The sequence below is a fragment of the Staurois parvus genome, unplaced genomic scaffold (genome assembly GCF_062004578.1).
Source record: "Staurois parvus isolate SC_StPar_1 unplaced genomic scaffold, SC_StPar_1.0 ptg000014l, whole genome shotgun sequence".
NCBI classification, from domain to species: Eukaryota; Metazoa; Chordata; class Amphibia; order Anura; family Ranidae; genus Staurois; species Staurois parvus.
The window spans coordinates 335,210-358,537 of NW_028317810.1; the positions used below are offsets into that span (position 1 = coordinate 335,210).

A 23,328-nucleotide genomic window follows, 5' to 3' on the forward strand; every position below is an offset into this window, starting at 1 on the left:
CTGATCGCCGCCATTACTAGTATAAAAAAATAAACGCTCCAGTATATATGCCATCATTTGTAGATGCTATAACTTTCACGTAAACCAATTACCGTATTTTTCGCTTCATAAGACAAACTTTTTTCCCCCAAAAAAATGGGGGTAAATGTCTGTGCGTCTTATGGAGTGAATATGAACCAGGACTCTCCCCCTTCCCCGCCGCCGTGTTAGAACACTAGGCTGGACGCTCGGCTCTTCTGTGGCATAAGAGAGGAGGAGTCCGAGTCAGCAGTGCAGCAGGGCCCAAAGCAGCTGCCCCTTAAAGCGGAGTTCCAGCTGAAATAGAAAAAAGTCAGCAGCTACAAAAACTGTAGCTGCTGACTTTTAAAATACAGCCACTTACCTGTCCCTTGGTCCAGCGGTGTCCTCAGCAGCTGTCTTCTCTCCCTGACGTCAGCATCTTTAGTGTGGGCAACCGGCTGTGACAGCTTGTGGCTTCACAGCCAGGTGCCCACTACACATGCACGAGAAGTGCTGCGCTTTGTGAATGTCACCTGTCACAAGTCCCAGAAGACTACGGGGAGGAAGGGAGTACAACTACCGCTTCCAATTGCCCCTGATCCCCCCCGCTCCCCAAATGTGCCAACCCTTAATGGGGAGTGGGGGTCAAAGTATTAAAGCAGAACTTCCCCTTTTGCCTGCGCCGCCCTTAGATTGGGAACCCGATCACTGCACTGAAGAGCCGACGGTACGCTGAAGACATCGTTGTGAGCCCCGCCCTCAGGATGCTGAGCCCCCCGCGACTGCTGTGTGGCGGACACAACGGAATGAAGATCCCAGTGAACGGGACCCAGTGATCATGTGATCGCTATGCGATCACATGATCACAATGTAAGCAAAGCTGTTATGAATCAATCTCATTCATAACAGCTCTGCTTCTCCTCCTAGTGAGCTCTGATTGTCCCACAGCTGTCACATGATACATGGGGCCAATCACAGCACCCTGTACCATTTGACCAGCTCCAGCCAATCATAGATCACTATCTTGAGCTGTCAAAGACAGTTAATGAATGAGTTAGATTCATGACAGCAAGCTTTGCATTGCAGGAGGAATTATCTTTATTTCTCCTGCAAAGTGTAAAAATAAATAAAAAATATCATTGAAAATTAAAAAAAAAATAAAATTTTTTAAGGTTTTTTGTTTTTACAACTTGCCAACCACTTATCCGCATTTCTGCGAGTGAGCAGCAGCTCTTGGCAAAGCCATTTAATCTCGTGTCGCTTCCCCCCCCTCTTGGTCCAGGTAGAGAAGAGAGAACACAGCACTGAGTAAAAGCACTACATTTTACACACACAGGTTAGATTAGAACATTTAACCCTTTGATTGCTCCTATTAACCCTTTGATTGTCCTGTCACCCAACCAATGTCATTAGTACAGTGTCAGTATATAACATTTTTCACCGATCACTGTATTCCTGCCACTAGCGACATCAGATAACGTCAGGGTCAGTAAGCGCCCCACCCATCCAGGGTCAGCTAGCGTGAGATTGCCCGCACACTATCACTCACGCTATAGGTCACAGATCACCCCCATTACTAGCATAGTGATCAATATAATGATCATGAACAGAACCATAGTAGTGCCAGCTTAGTATACTGTCCCCAAAAAGGCAGTGTTAGCAGGATCAACCCCATTTTCTGCCAGCACTAGCATTTAGCCCTTCCGCTATTTTTCACAGAAGATTTGTACCAGTTGATTGTGGGCCAAGGCAATTTATATGCACAACAATACACGGCCGCCCACCACTTTCATGTAAAGGCAATCTTAGTAGCCAATTAGCTGCTGAATTGGTTTTATGAGCAGCGGGAAGGGACATCCCCCCCCCCTGTGTTCCACAGTGTTCTTGCGCTTTATTGTTCCACAGGGGAATCCGAAAATGCAGCCGGCATGTCCGCTGGCTGACCATAGAGATGGCTTCAATCATCTCTATAGTCTAAGAAATCGGAAGCTACAAGCATTTCACCACTTTAGTTTCGCAGGATATAAACGGCTCCATTTGTAAATTGGGAAAGCATCTGATCGCACTGATCTTGATGAGATCAGATGATGTAAGGACAGAGGAGATATCTTGAGTCTAATTGGCCCCAGATTGCTTAAGTAAGAATGCCTTTTAAAGCCTATTGCAGTCAAAGGGGATATTTACATTCCAACATTCCTGTGATATAAATAAAAGTGATTACAAAAAAAAAGAAAGGGACAGTGTAAAAATTATTTAAAAAATCAAAATAACTAAAAAGAAAAACACCCTTGCCCCCTGCGCGCACGTACTTGCATGTGTAAGCGTTGACCCTGTGCTGTTATATAAACAGCGGTTGCACCATGCATGTGAGGTATCACTGTAAACGTCAGATCAACGGTAGTAATTCTAGCAGTAGAACTCCTGTGTAAATATAAATTAGTGACCTGTAAAGGCTTTTAAAGCGTTGCCTATGGATAATAAAAATGCATATACTTTGTTGCCATTGCATGGGCATGTGCAATTTTAAAGCATGTCGTGTTTGGTATCTATTTACTTGATGTAACATATTTTATATTATATCAAACAATTGGGCAATATACTGTGTTTTTGTGCATTCAAATTCTAAAAAGTGTGTTTTTCCCAAACGATTTGCGTTTGAAAAATCGCTGCGCAAATACTGTCTAACGTAAAAAAATTCAACACCCACCGTTTTATTTTCTAGGGCCTCTGCTTTAAAAAATATATAATGTTTGGTGGTTCAAAGCAATTTTCTATCAAAAAAACTGTTTTTTTCAAGTGAACAAAAAGTGTCAGAAAATACTTGGTCTTCAAGAGTGGGTGATGTGTGGCATAAGCTTCTAATGTTGGCCCTGAAATGCCAGGATAGTAGAAGCAGCCCTTCCGAATGACCTGTTTTTGGAAAGTAGACGCTCCAAGGTATTTGCTAAGAGACATGGTGAGTATTTTGCAGATCTCATTTGTTGCCAAAAATGTATTTTTTATTTTTCAAACCCCTGTGACAAAAATGATATCTGTAACATACCATGCCTCTTTATCAAATTCCTTCCTTTCCAAAAAGGGGTAATTTTGGGGGGTGTTTGTACTATCCTGGCCTTTTAGGGCCTCCGAAACTGTGATAGGTAGTGGGGAAGTGATATGAGGAAATATGCCCTTTGAAAGCCTGGAGGTGGTAATTGGATTTGGGGGCTTGTATGTAGCTAGGCTGCCAAAAAGTCTCTCACATGTGGTATCCCCATACTCGGGAGAAGTAGAAGAATGTGTTTTGGGGTGTTATTCTACATATACCCATGGCATGCATGAGCAATATAGCATTATGTTTTATTATTATTTATTTATTATAGGTACTTATATACCGCCATCAATTTACGCAGCGCTTCACATGTCACATATATATTGTACATTCACATCAGTCCCTAACCCTCAAGGGGCGCACAATCTAAAGTCCCTAACTCCACATACAAGGAACAATTTCGACAGGATCCAATTAACCTACCAGCATGTCTTTAGAGTGTGGGAGGAAACCGGAGTACCCGGAGGAAACCCACGCAGGCACAGGGAGAACATGCAAACTCCAGGCAGGAGGTGCCGTAGCTGGGATTCGAAACAATGACCCTAGTACTGCCAGGCGGAAGTGTTAACCACTTAGCCACTGTGCTGCCCAATATATCATTAAAGTGACAACTTTGTGTACAAAAAATAAAAATAAATAAATTGTAATATTCAAAATGTCTGTGGCAAAAACTAAAATGTTTCATGAACTCAACATGCCTCTATATATACCATAGTTTGTAGACACTATAACTTTCACACAAACCAATTAATATACATGTATTGAGAATTATTTTTTTACCAAAGATGTAGCGGAATACATTTTGGCCTAAATTTATGACTAACTTTGAGTTTATTGGATATTTTTTATAACCAAAAGTGAAAAATATTGTTTGTTTTCAAAATTTTCAGTCTTTTTTCGTTTATAGCGCAAAAAGTAAAGACCGCAGAGGTGATCAAATACCACCAAAAGAAAGCTCTATTTGTGTGAAAAAAGGACAAAAATTTGGTTTGGATACAGCATTGCACGACCACGCATTTAGCAGTTGAAATAGTGCAGTGCCGAACAGCAAAAAATGTCCTGGTCATGAAGGGGGGGAAATCCTCTGGAGGGCAAGTGGTTAAAATGTAATCAATGTTTTGCTGCTGACTTTGTTAAGTGGCATTGGCTATGGAGCTATGCAGTTGTCATCAAAAGAAGGTCACTGAGTCACACCTCAAAGAACCCCTTACCCTTTAAGCAGATCCCTCCCTGAGAATGGCTGCCTTAACGCAGCATGTCAATGTCAAAGTCTTTGCAGTGCTTTCCAATGACATTTTTTTCAATGGCACCCCCAACCAAGGATGTATCTATGTAAAACAGCATTGAAATAGTGCCATGTAATGTGGTGGGTCCACACTGCTAGAAAACTAAGACAACGTCATATTGAAAGTACCAATATATATCTCCAACAGAAGGTGGTGGATTCACTAACCCAGTGTGCTGTGTGTGCAGTCTAACCCACCTCTGCCACACCTCGCTCCACTCAGTTGTCTCAGCACTGCTTACAGTGTATTGCTGTGATCATCAGTGTCACTCTCCCCTTTCTCTGCAGTCTCCAAAACCTTTTGTGGACCCATGGAAAGGTGAACGGTTCTAAGAATGTTTGCACCATCTCTACTGCTAAGTGGCACGGTGCCCTTCAAATGGCAGCCAGAACGCATACCATATCCTGGATTCCCCACTGGCCCCAGTGCACTTCTGGCACACGTTTTGTAGCACACAACACATAATAATGCAATACTGTGTACTGTGTCTGATAAAATACATTTCCATTTTTTTGTCTGTCCTGATGCATTGGCAACCCATTCATTTGAATGGGCAGCCTCAACACAACACATGTTAATGTTCAACATAACATGCTAACACAAGGCAGCAGAAAGGCAAAGTGTAACTGGGCCCTTACTGTTTTTATCAGTAATAAGAGATTGCATAACACAGGTTTATATTTGCTGGAGTAGGCACACAGGTTCTGCTAACCTATGCAATAACCTCTGCTGGGATAACCTCTTTCACACAGGACATTTCCTAATCCTAACCCTGCTTTAAAGGCCACCTCCAGACAGACAGAAAGAAAATGATCCCTTGCAGTAGGGCTGCACCCACACTTCAAGGGTTATTTGCTCATTTTGTCTAGGGAGAGGAGAAACGGTTTACTTACCTGATCCTCCATTACTCCAGCAGGCAGCACTCCCCCATGATCTGGCAGTGGACTGTCCCTCAGTGATTCTCACATCCAGTGCAGGGCTATGGACCCTGCTCTGGTCTTGATGATGTCAGGACCTTAGACCAGTGGGGGTGCAGAAGCTGTGGAGACCGGTATAGCTGTGGGGAGGAGCAGAACATCTGATAAGTAAATCTCCTTTAATTGTTCCCCAAGATCTTAGCAAGTAATTAACCCCTTCAGTTTAGGCACAGCCCCACTGCAAGGGGTACATTTTTATTTGCCTGGTGTTAGACTTCATATATAATAATGTGTATATAACCTTCTAGGAGATAACTATTCCTACTGATGATGGATAACATGGCCAATATTATACATGAAAAAGCCACCTCTTTGTCTCTGCCTACTTGTAAGCCTCAGTTTCTCCATCAGGCTTCCCCCACCCAGTTCCAAAACTCTTCAGAAGCTGCACTGTCTATGCAGCAGCTGCAGCAGGAGTTGAGCTGCTCTAAGGATAGAATGTTCATATGAACTCTCAGGTCTCATTGCATGCTGCAGATTCACACAACAACAGATACACTATAATGCCAAAAGTATTGGGACACCCCTCCAAATCATTGGATTCAGGTGTTCCAAACACCTCCATGGCCACAGGTGTATAAAATCAAGCACTTAGGCATGCAGACTGCTTCTACAAACATTTGTGAAAGAATGGGTCGCTCTCGAGCTCAGTGAATTCAAGCGTGGTACCGTGATAGGTTGCCACCTGGGCAATAAGTCCATCCGTGAAATTTCCTTGCTGCTAAATATTCCACGGTCAACTGTAAGTGGTATTCTAACAAAGTGGAAGCAACTGGGAACAACAGCAACTCAGCCACGAAGTGGTAGGCCACGTAAAATGACAGAGCGGGGTCAGATCAGTGCACTGAAGTCACCAACTGTCTGCAGAGTCAATAGCTAAAGACCTCCAAACTTGGTGTGGCCTTCAGATTAGCACAACAACAGTGTGTAGAGAGCTTCATGGAATGGGTTTCCATGGCTGAGCAGCTGCATTCAAGCCTTATATCACCAAGTGCAATGCAAAGAATCGGATGCAGTGGTGTAAAGCACGCCACCACTGGACTCTAGATCAATGGAGACGTGTACTCTGGAGTGATGAATCACGCTTCTCTGTCTGACAATCCGATGGACATGTCTGGGTTTGGCGGTTGCCAGTAGAATGGTACTTGCCTGACTGCATTGTGCCAAGTGTAAAGTTTGGTGGAGGGGGGGATTATAGTGTGGGGTTGTTTTTCAGAGGTTGGGCTTGGCCCCTTAGTTCCAGTGAAGGGAACTCTTAAGGCGTCAGCATACCAAGACAATTTTGTACAATTTCATGCTCCCAAATTTGTGGGAATAATTTGGGGATGGCCCCTTCTTGTTCCAACATGGCTGCACACCAGTGCACAAAGCAAGGTCCATAAAGACATGGATGAGCGAGTTTGGGGTGGAGGAACTTCACAGTCCTGACATCAACCCGATAGAACACCTTTGGAATGAATTAGAGTGGAGACTGTGAGCCAGGCCTTCTCGTCCAACATCAGTGCCTGACCTCAATGTGCTTCTGGAAGAATGGTCAAACATTCCCATAGATACACTCCTAAACCTTGTGGACAGCCTTCCCAGAAGAGTTGAAGCTGTTGTAGCTGCAAAGGGTGGGCCAACTCAATATTGAACTCTACAGACTAAGACTGGGATGCCATTAAAGCTAATGTGTGTGGAAAGGCAGGCCGACCAATACTTTTGGCAATATAGTGTATACACAGGTCACAAAGGCATATTGAATGTAAATCAACCATCAGCAAGCATCTCCCAAACTATCCTCCAGGTGGCAGCAGGTTCCCTTTAAATCCTCCTAAATAGCGGCAGCAGGTTCAATCTATATCCTCAGCACCAGCCTGTCCATCACAATGTCAAGAGAGTTCAACAAAAGAACAGGAAGCCTCTAATCGTTTCCCCCCTCGTGCCCAGGCCAATTTTCAGCTTTCAGCGCTGTCACAGTGTGAATGACAATTGCGCGGTCATGCAACATTGTACACAGATTAAATATTTATAATTTGTTTCACACAAATAGAGCTTTCTTTTGGTGGTATTTAATCGCCACTGGGTGTTTTATTTTTTGCACTATAAACAAAAAAGGTTTTCTTTGTTTCTCTTATAAAATTTTGCAAATGGGTAATTTTTCTCCTTCACTAATGTGCGTTGATGGGGCTGCACTGATAGGTAGCACTGATGGGCACTAATGGGCAGCACTGATGGGGTGGCATGGATAGGCTGCATGGATAGCTGCACTAATGAGGTGGCACTGATGGGCATTGATGAGGAGGCACTGATATGCAGCAATGATGGTCACTGATAGGCGGTACTGATGAGGGTGTTGACTGACAGCACAGACTGGTAGCATTGATTGACGGTACTTATGGGCGGCACTGCTGGGTGGCACTGCAGGGAACTAATCATCAGGGCTCTGATCATCGGTGCCCTGGTGATCAGTGCCGATCTGCTCTGTGACAGCTGCCGGTTATTGGCAGTACTTTCCAGGAAAGTGCTGCTGATAACCGGCAACTGTATTTACTCGGTGATCTGCTGATGCCTCCCAGAACTGGACAACTGCGCTGTAGTCGTCATTCGGCTATGGCGCAGTTAGCAAGTGGTTAATACGTGTACTTTTTTTATAAAAGGTATATTCAAACAGCAGTATATTGCACTCATATATTAAAAGTACATCACCAGGATGAATTGTGGCTACTTCTGGTTTTTGTATCCGGACTGGAGGTGACCACTTGGCTCTGCCCTACTCATTACGCCACCAACCCACGTGGCTACTTCAGGGTCCAACACACAGTGCATCGCAGTTTGTTATGTATGGGGCTGCATAGCTGCAGACTGGTCAGAGTGCCCTTGTTAACCCATGTCCAAAGCCAAAAGCACCTACAATGGCCACATGAGCATCATAAATGAAACATGGAGCTGACCCCGCACTGTCATTTTACTTGGCCTACCACTTCGTGGCTGAGTTGCTGTTGTTCCCAGTTGCTTCCACCTTGTTATAATACCACTAAGGGCTCGTTCACACTTGACTGTTTTACCAACTCTTGCCAAGCGCCCCTATAGCGTTTGGCAAGCGTTGGTCCGGCATTTGCGGAGCGTTTATTAACACTCCGCAAACGCCGCATGCGCGGTTCAGCGGCGGTTGCTAGGTGTTTGCAGAGCGTTAAAAACGCCCCACAAACGCCTATAATGAAGTTTGGATGGTGTTACCACGTCGCAACCGCACCGCAAACGCCGGCCGGGCGTTTGCGGAGCGGCACCATAGACTAGAATAGGAGGCTTCAATGCCTCCTGACTCGACCAGAGGCGTCCGTTTTGCCGCAACGCGACGCTACCTCTCCCGTTAGCACAGCACCATGTGCTGCAATGGGCAGAATTGTCCGAGGCGTTAGGGAAGCAGTAAAAACGCTTCCCAAATGCCTTTCTGCCGCTTGAAAACAAGGCTATTGTGAACGTAGCCTAACAGTTGACCATGGAATATTTAGTAGCAAGCAAATCTCACGGATGGACTTATTTCACAGGTGGCAACCTATCGCAGTACTACGCTTGAATTCATTGAGCTCCTGAGAGCGACCCATTCTTTCACAATGTTTGTAGAAGCAGTCTGCATGCCTAGAATCTTGATTTTATACACCTGTGGCCATGGAGGTGATTGGAACACCTGAATCCAATGATTTGGAGGGGTGTCCAAATATTTTTGTCAATATGGTGTATCTGTTGTTGCGTGAATCTGGGGCCTTGCAATGAGACCTGAGAGTTCATCTTGACACTCCATCCTTAGAGCAGCTCAACCTCCTGCTTCAGCTGCAGCACAGTGCAGCTCTTGAGGAGTTTTGGTACTGGGTGGGGGAAGCCTGATAGGGAAACTGAGGCTTACAAGTAGGCAGAGACAAAGAGGTGGCTTTTCCATGTATAATATTGGCCATGTTATCCATCATCAGTAGGAATAGTTATCTCCTAGAAGGTTATATACACATTATTATATATGAAGTCTAACACAAGGCAAATGAAAAATTACCCCTTGCAGTGGGGCTGTGCCTAAACTGAAGGGGTTAATTACTTGCTTAGATCTTGACCGTACAGTTGACCGAATATTTAGTAACAAGCAAATCTCATGGATGGACTTATTGTACAGGTGGTAACCTATCACGGGACCACGCTTGGATTCACTGAGCTCCTGAAAGCGATCCATTCTTTCACAAATGTTTGTAGAAGCAGTCTGCATGCCTAGGTGCTTGATTGTATACACCTGTGGCCATGGAGGTGATTGGAACATCTGAATGCAATGATTTGGCAATGTAGTGTATGTTAGGCAGGCCATAGACAGGCCGTTTATCGGCCGAATTTTCGGCCGATAAACAAAAAATCGGTCGGCCCCCGAGCCAATGCTGCCACCCATGTCCACGAAAAATGGCTGTTTTTCGTAGATTTTCAAGCATGACCGATAAAAAGAAATGAGATCCGCGAAAAACGGCTGACAGGCTGGCCCCACTAACGGCGTGATTATCGGCCGATTTTTCGTGTGGATGAAAATTCGGCCGATAAACGACCCGGCTATGACCTGCATTATATAGGTCCAATATTTCAGGTGAGCAGCGATTTCCTCTGGTGGTGGAACACTTCTATGTGTGGTGGAGCACTTACCCCTGGTTCACATATATGTGGCCGTGCGGGCCGTGTTTTGGACGGGCACCAGAGCCCATTCATTTGAATGGACTCCCATGCCCAGTGACACACAGAGAAGTCTCTGCACTTCTTCTGAAAACGCAGCCCGCACGGGAACCTCGGCTCCCAGTACGATTGCGCTTTGCAGTGCAGGCGGCGTGCCATTAGAAGTAATGGCACCCGCCCGCGGGGCCGCATTTCTCTGTGCAGGTGGTGCAGCTGCACGGTTTTTATGTGGATCCACAGCTGCACCACCCGCACAGATGTGAACCTAGGATGAATTACTGATGAGCTGTCCACAGGAAGCATGGTGATTTGGATCTTGGAGACTGTTATCACTTTTTTATTTCCCTAATTGTTACACCTTATGGGGCAGATTTTGTGAATCACTGGGGCTGTTATTAATGTATTATATTTCAATGTATACACTTCATGGGACTCATTACCAATTGGATTTTTTAAAAATTGATGTCATATTTATATTTGGTCATTGTGTGTTCTGACACCTTTCTATCAGAACCAGCTTGAACTTTTTCAGCAATGTGATCTTCAGTAGCTCTTCTATTGGATTGGATTACACGATCCAGCCTTTGTCACCCATGACTCTGTTGCTAATTTTCCTGCATTGGAGCACCTTTGGTCGGTCCTGATCCCTGCAGACCAGGAACGTCCCATGACAGTTGCAGTTCTGGAGATGGTCTGACAGTCTTCTAGCCACTGCAAAGTTCTTGTCAAAGTCACTCAGATCCTTAGCTTTGCCAATCAACTTCAGGGACAATGAATTAGATAAGGACCAAAAGTGTCCGTTGATTATCTGCTCCTGTCCTAATTAATCTTTGCTAGCTAGCTTTGGAATGTGCGCACACTGGAAGAGACTCACACTGACACACAAGTTCAGTCTATGAACACTTCTAGTTTATTATAACGAGAAAGTGAGCTTATATATGCAAAATGATGCGAGAGTCATGTGACAACAGCATAAGCATTATATTAGTCTTTGATTGGTCATTTCCATGGAAAACAATCTCCATCATGGAATAGGTGTGATCTTCTTCCAAGTCTTATCTATAGAAAGAAAAACATTCCTTTGTCTCAAGTTGGCACAATGGGAGGGGGAATCAGTGCGATGGGAGGGGTCGGTGCGTGTGAGCAGACATTTCTTAAGCAAGGATTTCTTAAAGTACCACAAAGCCCAGCAGGCAGAAAATATTCACACAACATATGTATTCATAGTAAACATTTATAAATATGAAGAAAGAAATAGTATTAAAGTATATAGGTATAAAAATGTATAGAAAAACGTATAGTATATATATTCAATAGGAAACCAAATAGGCATTTTACCATATCCATCACAACAACATGCTCATTTGCTTCCTAATATATCCCACACATTCCAATGGCACTGCAAATATCATTAATGGTATTTACTGTACATGTCCGTGGTCATGTTATGGCTGATGGACCTCATGGCCTCCTCCGCCCTCCTGCACCCCACGCACACCTCTGCAACCTACATGACACCCATAGGTCACATTTCACCTCATGCTCTCCCATGAACCCCATAATTGTTATGTCTTTTCCTGCGCACGCTTGTATTAATGCAGAACGTGCGCGGCATTGCAACACGCCCTCATGAACTCGCTCCGCCCCCAGTAAATCGCTCCGCGCTCTCTCTCTGTGACTGTCACATGACATCCCGCCCCTTTTGTGAACTGTGTAGTTCCGGCTTCCGCCGCGTTCCTATTGGCCGCTGTGGTGACGCGGGTTGTTGTAAAGTCGTAGTGTTGTGTAGGAAGGAGGAGGGGCGGCCGGTTGTGTCCCCCCGTGGTAGACATGGCCAGTGTCCATGAGAGCCTGTACTTTAACCCCATGATGACCAATGGAGTGGTACATGCCAATGTGTTTGGGATTAAAGACTGGGTGACGCCGTACAAGATCTCAGTGCTGGTCCTGCTGAGCGAGATGACCAAGAACATGGAGATCAGTGGGCTGGAGAAGAGGAGGCTCAACAAACACATCCTGCCCCTTCTCCAGGTGAGTGCCAGCTCCGGGCACCAGACACCTCCGACACCAGACACCTCCGATACCAGACACCTCCGACACCAGACACCTCCGACACCAGACACCTCCGATACCAGACACCTCCTTCCATCCTAGGAACGACAAGAACTGCTGTCAGCCAGGTCCTATACCTAGGGGGGTGCTGATGTCACCAACATAGACCATAGCCTTGCATGAAATCCACAGATACTGCTATAGATAGAGGGCCCCAGACCTTCCAAATAAAGGACCAGTTCACTGTCCTTCACACGATAACGCTGATTCACGTATAGGCGGTGTGGGAGATGCAGCGAATCCTGAGCGTTTTTGCACCGCGTTGAAATTACACTCTGGTCATGTGATCTCCCACCAGTGCAAATGTTAAATATTGACGACCCAAAACGGATTACAAAACACCCATGTGATCTGATTCTGGTGCCGCAAAAAAAAAAAAAAAAACGTACCTGCATCTTTTTCTTGCATGCAAATTGAGCCCATGCAAAATGAATGGGTACCGGCTGCACTGCAAAGAACATGTGATTCACACAGGAATGTGGTTCGATTCCGATTTGAATCGCATGGGATTTCCCACACCACTATAGTCTGAATCCAGCATTAGAGGGTCCAGATTGTGGCCAGTGGGGTTGGTGGTCAGTAGTGATGAGTTCAGGTGTGTTCGGACTAGGATCTGAACCCACGTGTGCAAGCTGACCAGGAATCGTCTGCACCTACGTTCTGCAGCATGTATACAAGGGGCGTATATACCTGCAGCCGGGGAATGCCAAAGGTGAATGGGCCCGTACAGGGGACAGCTTCCTGGCCAGCTCACACATACAGTGAAGGAAAATTTGATCCTCTGCTGATTGTGAATGTTTGCCCACTCACAAAGAAATGATCGGTCTAAAAATCGAATGGTAGGTGTATTGTAATACTGAGAGACAGAATAGCAACAGAAAAGTCAGCAGAAATGCATGTCTAACAAATGATGCACTGATTGCATGTTCATGAGGGAAATAAGTATTTGATCCCCTTCACAAAACATGACTTAGTACTTAGTGGCAAATCCCTTGTTGGCAATCACAGAGGTCAGACGTTTCCTGTAGTTGGCCACCAGGTTTGCGCACATATCAGGAGGGATTTTGGCCCACTCCTCTTGGCAGATCCTCTCCAAGTCAATAAGGTTTGGTGGCTGACATTTGGCAACTCGAACTTTCAGCTCCCTCCACAGATCTTCAATTGGATTAAGGTCTGGAGATTGGCTAGGCAATGTCGTTGGAGGAAAAGTGCGCTGTCGTTGTGTCGGTGGAGGAAAAGTGCACTGTCGGTGGAAGAAAGAAGGGCCCCATCCTTGGTGTTAGTGATGGAAATTGTTTTTTTACAGAGGGAAGAATAGTGCCCCATTGCTGCTATTAGTGAAAGGAAAGGAGCCATTTTGTTGATGTTAGTAGAAGAACAAGTGGCCCATTATTATTATTATACAGTATTTATATAGCGCTAAAAGGTTTGCTCAGCGCTGTACATTATAGTAGGGGACAGTACATGAGACAGTACAGTAACAAAACAGAACACGAGGGGGTCAAGGGCCCTGCTCTTTCGAGCTTACAATCTAGGAGGGAGGGGATAGTGGTACAGGAGGAAGTGGTTGTGGGGGATGGAGTGGTGGGAGGAGTGGAGGAGATCGGCTGTTAGGTGAGGGCGGGGTAGGCTTCCCTGAAGAGATGGGTTTTCAGGGTGCGCCTAAAGGTGAGGAGGGAAGGTGACAGTCTGATGGATTGGGGTAGTGAGTTCCAGAGGATGGGGGAAGTCCTGGAGAAGTCCTGCAGTTGGGCGTGGGAGGTGGAGACCAGGGAGCTAGAAAGTAGGAGGTCTTGTGAGGAGCGAATATTACGGGTAGGGTGGTATTTGGGTATCAGGTCGGTGAGGTAGTTTGGGGCAGCGTTATGAATGGCTTTGTATGTCAGTGTTGGTAGTTTGAATTTAATGCGTTGGGCAATGGGGAGCCAGTGGAGGCAATGACAGAGGGGGGTGGCAGAAGCGGAGCGGTTGGTAAGGTGGATGAGTCTGGCCGCTGAGTTCAGGATAGACTGAAGCGGGGATAGTCTGCGGTGAGGTAAGCCGGTGAGAAGGGAGTTGCAGTAGTCCAGACGTGAGATAATGAGGGAGTGAACGAGTTGTTTAGTAGTGTCTGGGGTTAGGAACGAATGTATTTTGGAGATGTTGCGGAGGTGGAGCCTGCATGAGTTTGCCAATGATTGGACATGGGGTTGGAAGGACAGGTTTGAGTCTAGAGTGACACCTAGGACTTTGACTTGTGGGTCGGGACTGACGGTGGCGTTGTTGGTCGTGATGGAGGGGGGGGGCACGGGCTTGGGGGAATTATTGGTGGTCTGTGCTAGGAATAGTGCCTCAACATTGGAGTCAGTGGGAGAAATTGTTTCCCAATGTTTGTTTCAGAGGGAGGAATAGTGTGCCATTGTTGGCGTTAGTGGGAGGAATAGAGGACCATTGACAATGCGCAGTGCGGCTTGTACATACCCAGTGGTCACCCGGCTGTGAAGCCGCATGCTGTCACAGCCAGGTGAAAATGGCTGGGGTGAGCACAGCGCTGGATTCCTGAACCGTTGAGTGGCTGTTTATTAAAAGTCATCAGCTACAATTTTTGGTCCAGCACGCTAGGACCGGCTTTTGATCTGTCAGCAGACTTTAAATCCTGGGAGCACTTCTACACATCGCTGATCTGTGGAGTTCATGTGTGCCATTGGACTTGTACTTTATTTGAGTGGATATTATGGTTGTTAGCTTGATACAGTTTTGATACCGTTAACCCCTCCCTGACTTTTTATTTTCTGATTTTGCATTCTCGTTTACTTGTATGAGAGAGGAGTAGTCCTGTGCAGGATTGAGCTGTACGAAACAGTTGGCCTAAGGTGCAGATTTGTATAAATCCTTCCTTGGTCATATACAAATGTATCCTACTAATTGGAAAGTAAATTCATATTTAATTTTTTTTTTTTTTTTTGCAGGGTCCTGATATGTCACTGTCCAAACTGCTCAAAATTATTGAAGATTGCTGTCCAAATATGGCAAGTTCGGTGCAAATCAGGTACATTATTGCAAAGTTACACATCTAATGCAGGGCATACACTGTACAAAAAATTCTTCATAAATGCTTTTGGAAAACGAAAAATTGTTCAGCTGAGCTCATACTACCATCATGTAGTGACCAAATTTTGAACGAGAAATTGTTCAATGGAGATAAATTAATTGATTTATCATTCAGTTTGTCCACAAAAGGGAGTGACGAAATATATTTGACTTTTTCCATCTGGGCTCTCCCTCATTCTTGGTATGTACTGCATCAGTTGCAGGGTTGGGAGCTTAACCACTTGCTGCCCGCTAACAGTACAGTTAATGCTAGCAGGCAGCACAGCGAGATAACCGTACTTCGTGGGGAACTTCTTGGTTTTTGAGCATGCATGTGTGCCCCCTGCTGACCCATGCTGTGATTGAATACAGCTTCAGTTTGTCAGCAGGTTGCAGCCAATCATTTTGTCTCTATACCTGTTGATCGGCTCTGGCCCATCACAGCACAGAGTTATGTGTTTACAGACACACAGAACTCTGTACACAGACAGCGATATGGCTGTTCCTTCTCCCTGAAATAAACTCCAACTCCATTCCGGGAGAACAAGCAATATGATCTGTTTAGTAAAAGCGGCACACAGTAAGTACACTTGTTGGGCACACAGTTAACCCCTTAATTGCCCCTTGATGTTGACGCCCTCCCAGCCAGTGTCATCAGAGTGTGCAGTATTATCACTGTATTAGTGTCACTGGCGATATCAGTTAAGCGTTCCTCCCAGCTAGTGTCTGTTAATGCCAGATTGCACGCCACACTATCACGGTCACACTATAATTCATTAGATGCATGAATTTAAATGGTTTGTAGACACTATATGTGAGGGACCGCCGAGCGGCACCACTAGCACTCCACTGGTCAGGCGTGCCCAGAGCGCGGAGTCTAAGCCCCAGGGTACTTGTTCACCAGGGCCCCTGATGGTGGGGATGGACTTGTAGTACCCCGAGACCAGGTCGCCTCTACTGAGCACACCTGTCAGTGGTAGGGGTGTTCGCCAGGGGCTCCAACCAGGGAGAGCCAGATGTGAGGAGGTCGGGTGACCCCGATGGGATGGATGGATGGCTGAGCAAGTGCGTAGTCAGACAGGCCGAGTCGGTAAAGTAGAGGACGGTAAGGTACAAGGGAGCAGGCAGAGAATCGTCGGGTCACACGCCAGGTCAGCAACAGGAGGTCAGATCTAATGGGGGGCATCCAGGGAGAGAGGTCAGGCAAGCAAGGGTCTGGGCAGGAGAAATCAGCAGGTCAATAAACAATCCGGGTCAATAAACTTACTAGGCACAGGTACAGGATCACAGGGAGCAGGTAAGACCAGAAGGCAAAGAAATGACAGCTCAGGGACCTTTAAACATCCCACCCTGCGCTGCCATTGGTGCCCAGCGGACGGCCGCGGCTTCTACTGCGCATGCGCGAACTCGAACGCCGCGGCCGGCCCGGACCTAGTGCCCGTGTACAGGGCGGAGCAGTGCGCCTGCGCCGGGACCATCGCGGCAGGGATCGAGGAGATCCCTGACATTGCCCCCCCCCCTACGGGCAACCTCCGGATGCCCACCCGATCTCTCCACCACGGGTGATCACAAAGAAACCTCCGGACAAGTCTAGGTGCATGGACATTATGGGCTGGTTCCCACGAATTGTCCTCAGGGCCGTAGCCCTTCCACTTGATGAGAAATTGGGTCTGGCCCCCCCTTCGTCGGCACTTCAAGATTGCCTCCACCTCGAATTCTTCTTCCTCTTCAACCGTTACGGCCTCCGGGGGCCTGGATTCCCGTTCCGGGAAGGCATCAGGGGCTACTGGTTTCAACAGGGACACGTGGAAGACAGGGTGGATCTTGAGTGTCTCAGGGAGAACAAGTTCATAGGCCACTTCATTGACCATCCGTTTGATGCAAAAAGGGCCTATAAACTTAGGTCCCAACTTTTTCGACGGGCAGAGCATCTTCAAGTTTGACGTAGCCAGCCATACCTTCTCTCCGGGCTGCAACACCAGGTCCCCTCTTCGCTTCCTATTAAACGCCCTCTTATAGTCTTCTTGGGCCTGACGGATGGCTTCCTGTAGTTTCTTATTGTTGGAGGTGAAGAAGGTCAGTGCATCCTGTGTCGCTGGAATCGGGCATTCCGGGACTAAGTCCGGGAGGAAGACAGGATGAAACCCATAGTTGGCGAACAACGGGGACTGCCCAGTTGCTGAATGGCAAGCGTTGTTGTACGCAAATTCTGCCAAAGGGAGCAGTGGCACCCAGTCGTCCTGAGAGAATGATGTGTAGCATCGCAGGTATTGTTCCAGGGTCTGATTGGTCCTTTCGGTCTGACCATTGGTCTGAGGGTGAAATGCCGAGGAAAGGGACAGCTTGATATCCAGGGCTTTGCACAACGCCCTCCAAAACCGCGAGGTAAACTGCACCCCTCGGTCCGAGACGATGTCTTCGGGAACCCCATGCAGTCTAACGATCTCTCGAATAAAGACTTGCACCGTCTCGGCTGCTGATGGAGTCTTCCGTAAAGGGATGAAATGGGCCATCTTGGATAAGCGGTCCACGACCACGAGAATTGCTGTGTGGTCCAGTGAGGGTGGAAGCTCGACTATGAAGTCCATAGAGATTTTCTGCCAGGGCCGTTCAGGGATGGGCAATGGACGTAGCAGGCCCCACGCCTTATTTCTTGAAGGCTTGTTCCGCTGGCAGATGGCACAGGAGCCCACGTAGTTCTTACAATCCTTGGCCATGTCCGGCCACCAGAAGGAACGTCGGAGAAGTTCCAGGGTCTTGACCGGCCCAAAATGTCCTGCCAGTGGATGGTCATGGCAATGTCCCAAGACTAAGGTTCGGGCATCCTCCGGCACCACAATCCGGTCCTCCCTCCATAGGAGTCCCTCCTTGTTCTGGAGGGGGGCCCCATCGGAGGTAGACATCGCTGTGGACGCTCTCAGGATCTCGGAGCGAAGGTTCGTCTGGAGGGCCAAGACATTTCCTGCAGGAAGAATAGTGTCGGGTACTGGGATCTCCTTGGTGTCCTCGTACATGCGCGACAACGCGTCAGGCTTCGTGTTTTTCGAGCCGGGCCTGTATGTGATGTGGAACTGGAACCTCGAGAAAAACAATGCCCATCTTGCTTGTCGTGGGCGTAGACGTTTGGCCGTCCTCAGATATTCCAGGTTATTGTGGTCTGTGAATATCAGGATGGGATGGGAGGCACCTTCCAACAGGTACCTCCATTCTTCTAAAGCGGTTTTGATAGCCAGTAGTTCGCGATCCCCAATGTCGTAGTTCCTCTCCGCAGGGGTAAGTTTCCGTGAGAAGAATGCTACTGGGTGAAGTAATTCCTTGGCGCCCTTCCGCTGGGAAAGGATGGAACCAACCGCGTTTTCTGATGCATCTACTTCTAAGATGTAGGGCAGGGAGGCGTCGGGATGACCCAGAATGGGTGCCGAGGTAAATAACCTTTTTAGTGCTTCAAAAGCTTCCTGTGCCTCGGGCGTCCATCTGAATCGCGTCCCAAGCTTAGTTAACTGAGTGATGGGGGAGACCAGACCCGAGAAGTTCTTGATGAACTTCCGGTAGAAATTTGCGAACCCAATAAAACGTTGGACGCTTTTCCTGTCCGTGGGTTCAGGCCAATCTAGGATCGCTGAGACCTTCTGAGGGTCCATTGCGACCCCCGTGGTGGAGATAATCAGACCCAGAAATGTAACGCTAGCCTGTTCAAAGCAGCATTTCTCTGCTTTAGCGTACAACCCGTGCTGCCGCAACCGCCCCAACACCTTTGTTACATGTACCCTGTGCTCCCCCAGGGAGGATGAGAAAATCAAAATGTCATCTAAGTAGACGATGACAAAGATGTCCAGGAAGTCCCTAAAGATGTCGTTTACAAAGTGCTGGAAGGTGGCTGGCGCATTGCACAACCCGAAAGGCATGACCAGGTATTCAAAGTGGCCGAAACGGGTGCGGAAGGCCGTCTTCCACTCATCCCCCTCCCTTATGCGAACCAAATTGTAGGCTCCCCTTAAGTCCAGCTTGGTAAATACTACTGCAGCTTTTAAACTCTGGAATAATTCAGGTACCAGTGGTAACGGGTAACGATTTTTAATGGTGACCCTATTCAGCTCCCGATAGTCAATACATGGCCTCAAAGTCTTGTCCTTCTTTTCTACAAAGAAGATCCCTGCACCTGCTGGGGAAGTGGAGGGACGGATGAATCCCTTTCGGAGGCTGTCCTCAATATAGTCCTTCAGGGCCCCTAATTCTAGCTCAGAAAGGGGAAAAATTCGCCCGAACGGAATTTCAGAACCGGGCAACAGATCAATAGGACAGTCATATGGGTGGTGGGGGGGTAGAGCATCTGCTCCCCGTTCACTGAACACATCAAGAAATTTATGATAGGCTGCAGGAATCACTTGTTTTAGACTGTCATCCCCTTCAGAGCACCGGGCCCGAAGTTCGACACAGTTCCCGACAATATGGGGAAGGGAACGAGACAACCCCAGTTTCCCAGTCAATTTGGGGGTTATGGGCCCGCAACCAAGGGAGCCCCAGAATGACTGGGAAAAGGGGTGATGCAATAGCATCCAGGCGGAGGCCAGGCGGAGGAGTTCCCGGTGCTGACCGGCAATGGAAGTCACAATGGAAGGGGTCTCCTGGTTAACTACTCCTGACTTTATCCGGGAACCATCAGCCAAAAAGATGTGAAACCCCTTCTCCTTTGGGCGGAGGGGGATACCCTGCTGGTGAGCAAAATTGATATCCACAAAACAGCTGCATGCCCCCGAATCAACTATGGCCGTCACCTCCACGGTCCTTTCTGAAAGCTGAAAGGAGAGGGGAACAACTAAGTACTGGGATGGATTCATATGGCCAACAGATAAGGAAGATGAGGTGAACTTACTCAATTTCTGCGGGCAGGAACGCACCATGTGACCAGCTTCGCCGCAGTACAGACACAGATTCTGGGAGCGTCTGCGCTGGCGTTCCTCAGGCGAAAGTTTAGGCCGTGCCAGGCCTAGCTGCATGGGTTCGGGAGCATCTTCAAACGGCAGATTCTGGATGCTTGGCCTAGTATATTGACCGGATCCCTGAAATGACCCCCAGGGATTTCCGCGACCCTGACCAGACCTCTCCAATCTGCTCTCCCGTAGCCTACGGTCAATTTTAATGGTGAGTGCAATCAAGTCCTCTAATGTCTCGGGCACTTCCACCCGGGCGAGCTCATCTTTCAGAGCCTCAGAAAGGCCCATACGAAACTGGTGCACAAGTGCGAACTCGTTCCAACGAGTGTCACCCATCCAGCGCCTAAAGTCAGAGGCGTATTCCTCAGCCGCCCGCCGACCTTGTCGGAGTGCGTATAATGTGGCCTCGGCCGAGGCCGCCCGTTGTGGGTCATCATATAAGATGGCCATGGCGTTAAAGAAGCTGTCGACCGTAACCAGGTGGGGATCATTGTTTCCCCTTAGTCGGTGGGCCCAGTCTTGGGGTTCACCCTGCAACAGGGAGACAACAAACCCCACTTTCACCGATTCTGTCAAAAAGGTCAGTGGCTGCAGTTCAAAATAGAGCAGACAGGAGTCACGGAATGACCGAAAGCGTGTGCGATCCCCATGGAAGCGCTCGGGTAAGGGTACTCGGGGTTCCGCCATAGGGAGTGATGTGGAAGGCCCAGGAGCCGGCTCGTGGGCTGCTGCGACCGGTGGTGCAGGAGCCGGGGCCTGTGAAACAGGAACAGATATGGTGCAGGCCTGAAACCGATTCTCGATCTGCAGACATCTGTCCTGTAATGTGTTTACTGCTTGCGTCAGGGTAGCCAGGTGCCTGCAAACCTCGTCCAACGGGGAGAGTCCTCCTCGAGGCTCAGTCATGGCCTTCTGGTACTGTGAGGGACCGCCGAGCGGCACCACTAGCACTCCACTGGTCAGGCGTGCCCAGAGCGCGGAGTCTAAGCCCCAGGGTACTTGTTCACCAGGGCCCCTGATGGTGGGGATGGACTTGTAGTACCCCGAGACCAGGTCGCCTCTACTGAGCACACCTGTCAGTGGTAGGGGTGTTCGCCAGGGGCTCCAACCAGGGAGAGCCAGATGTGAGGAGGTCGGGTGACCCCGATGGGATGGATGGATGGCTGAGCAAGTGCGTAGTCAGACAGGCCGAGTCGGTAAAGTAGAGGACGGTAAGGTACAAGGGAGCAGGCAGAGAATCGTCGGGTCACACGCCAGGTCAGCAACAGGAGGTCAGATCTAATGGGGGGCATCCAGGGAGAGAGGTCAGGCAAGCAAGGGTCTGGGCAGGAGAAATCAGCAGGTCAATAAACAATCCGGGTCAATAAACTTACTAGGCACAGGTACAGGATCACAGGGAGCAGGTAAGACCAGAAGGCAAAGAAATGACAGCTCAGGGACCTTTAAATATCCCGCCCTGCGCTGCCATTGGTGCCCAGCGGACGGCCGCGGCTTCTACTGCGCATGCGCGAACTCGAACGCCGCGGCCGGCCCGGACCTAGTGCCCGTGTACAGGGCGGAGCAGTGCGCCTGCGCCGGGACCATCGCGGCAGGGATCGAGGAGATCCCTGACACTATAACTTTCACACAAACCTATTAATATATACTTATTTATTTGTACCAAAGACATGTATCAGAATATATTTTGGCCTAAATTTATTAAAAGAAATTTGAAATTACTGAATGTTTTGTAACAGAAAGTAGAACATTTGGGGGTTTCAAAATTTGTGATCTTTTTTTTCATTTATATAAAAAAAAAAGTAGTGATCAATACCAACAAAAGAAAGCTCTATTTGTGTGAAAAAAATTATATAATTTTAATTTGGGTATAGTGTTGCAAGACCAAGCAGTTAAAGTAGTGCAGTGATGAATAGCAAAAAAAAAATGCCCTGGTCATAAAGGGGGTAAAACCATAGGTCAAATGGTTAATGTGGTTTCTAGCTTTAATATCATGGATTTGTGTCTGTGCTCAAACCGTATGTACTGCAGCTGTAATGGGAATGGGTACAAAAAAAAATTACTATTGGCAATGATTTTGCTAAAAGCTATTTTCTGTGTCGTTATTTCCATTTATTGTATATGTTATTGGCTAAATAAAATAGTTGGCAGGTTGAATATAAATTCCTTTCAATTCATTTTTTTTTTGCCTCTGAAAAGTTGAAAACTATTATTTTTCATCCACTAAGTCAGTGGTCAGCAAGCCGCGGCTCGTGAGCCACATGCGGCTCTTTACATGCTTTCATGCGGCTCTTCTGTGTGCCGGGCGCCTGCTCCCCTCCCTCCTCTCGGGCGGCCGCACCAAAAGTCAGGACTCTGCAGCTAGCCCGGCAATGGGCAAACTACGGCCCGCGGGCCGTATACGGCCCGGCGGACATTTTAATCCGGCCCGCGGAGCGTGGCAAACATTAGCTGTCAGGATGTAGGCGGGGCAGCGTGACGAACTCCTCTCCTCTCACAGTCTGCCCTGAAGACCGGAACGGCGCGGGAACACGGTGAGAGGAACCCGCGGAGCAAAGGTAAGTGAATTGACACAATATGGGGAATGAATTACTATATGGGGGATGAATTACTATATGGGGGATGAATTACTATGGGGGATGAATTACTATATGGGGGATGAATTACTATATGGGGGATGAATTACTATGGGGGATGAATTACTATAGGGGGGATGAATTACTATATGGGGGATGAATTACTATAGGGGGGATGAATTACTATATGGGGGATGAATTACTATATGGGGGATGAATTACTATGGGGGATGAATTACTATGGGGGATGAATTACTATATGGGGGATGTATTTTCAGTTTTAAAAATGTGGCTCTCAAAATAAATTTCAATCGTGGTTTTGGCGAGATTTGGCTCAGTTGAAAAAAAAAGGTTGCCCACCACTGCACTAAGTAACAGAATTTTGTTCATTTTTTTTTTTCGTATACTTTCTAGCTATCATAACAGTGGGAGAGATTTAGTAAAACTCAGAATCTGGTGCATGGTAGCCAATCAGCTTCAAACATCAGCTTGTTCAATTAAGCTTTGGCAATAAAACCTGGAAGCTGCTTTGATCAAACTCTTCTCACTCCGTAACCAGCACTCCTAACTATTCTGGTACCCTCCCCTTTACTCTTACAGCTCCCC

At 47.4% G+C, this 23,328-nt stretch overlaps 1 protein-coding gene and 1 long non-coding RNA gene across 2 annotated transcripts in view; one reads left to right on the plus strand and one right to left on the minus strand.

Annotated features, from left to right (window-relative positions):
* Positions 1–10,921: 10,921 nt before the first annotated feature.
* On the minus strand, positions 10,922–11,753 carry LOC149473465 (uncharacterized). Its single transcript, XR_016312617.1, has 2 exons — positions 11,460–11,753; positions 10,922–11,093 (listed from the first exon to the last, which is right to left on the minus strand). It is a non-coding gene; the product is annotated as an uncharacterized LOC149473465 (long non-coding RNA).
* A 7-nt stretch (positions 11,754–11,760) lies between these two features.
* The window catches only part of ANAPC5 (anaphase promoting complex subunit 5), a 38,789-nt gene continuing 27,221 nt past the window's right edge, over positions 11,761–23,328 (plus strand). Inside the window, exons 1-2 of the mRNA XM_089676522.1 lie at positions 11,761–12,065; positions 15,095–15,174. Of these exons, the coding sequence (XP_089532648.1) occupies positions 11,865–12,065; positions 15,095–15,174 (281 nt within the window). The 5' untranslated portion in view covers positions 11,761–11,864. The remainder of the gene's footprint in view (positions 12,066–15,094; positions 15,175–23,328) is intronic.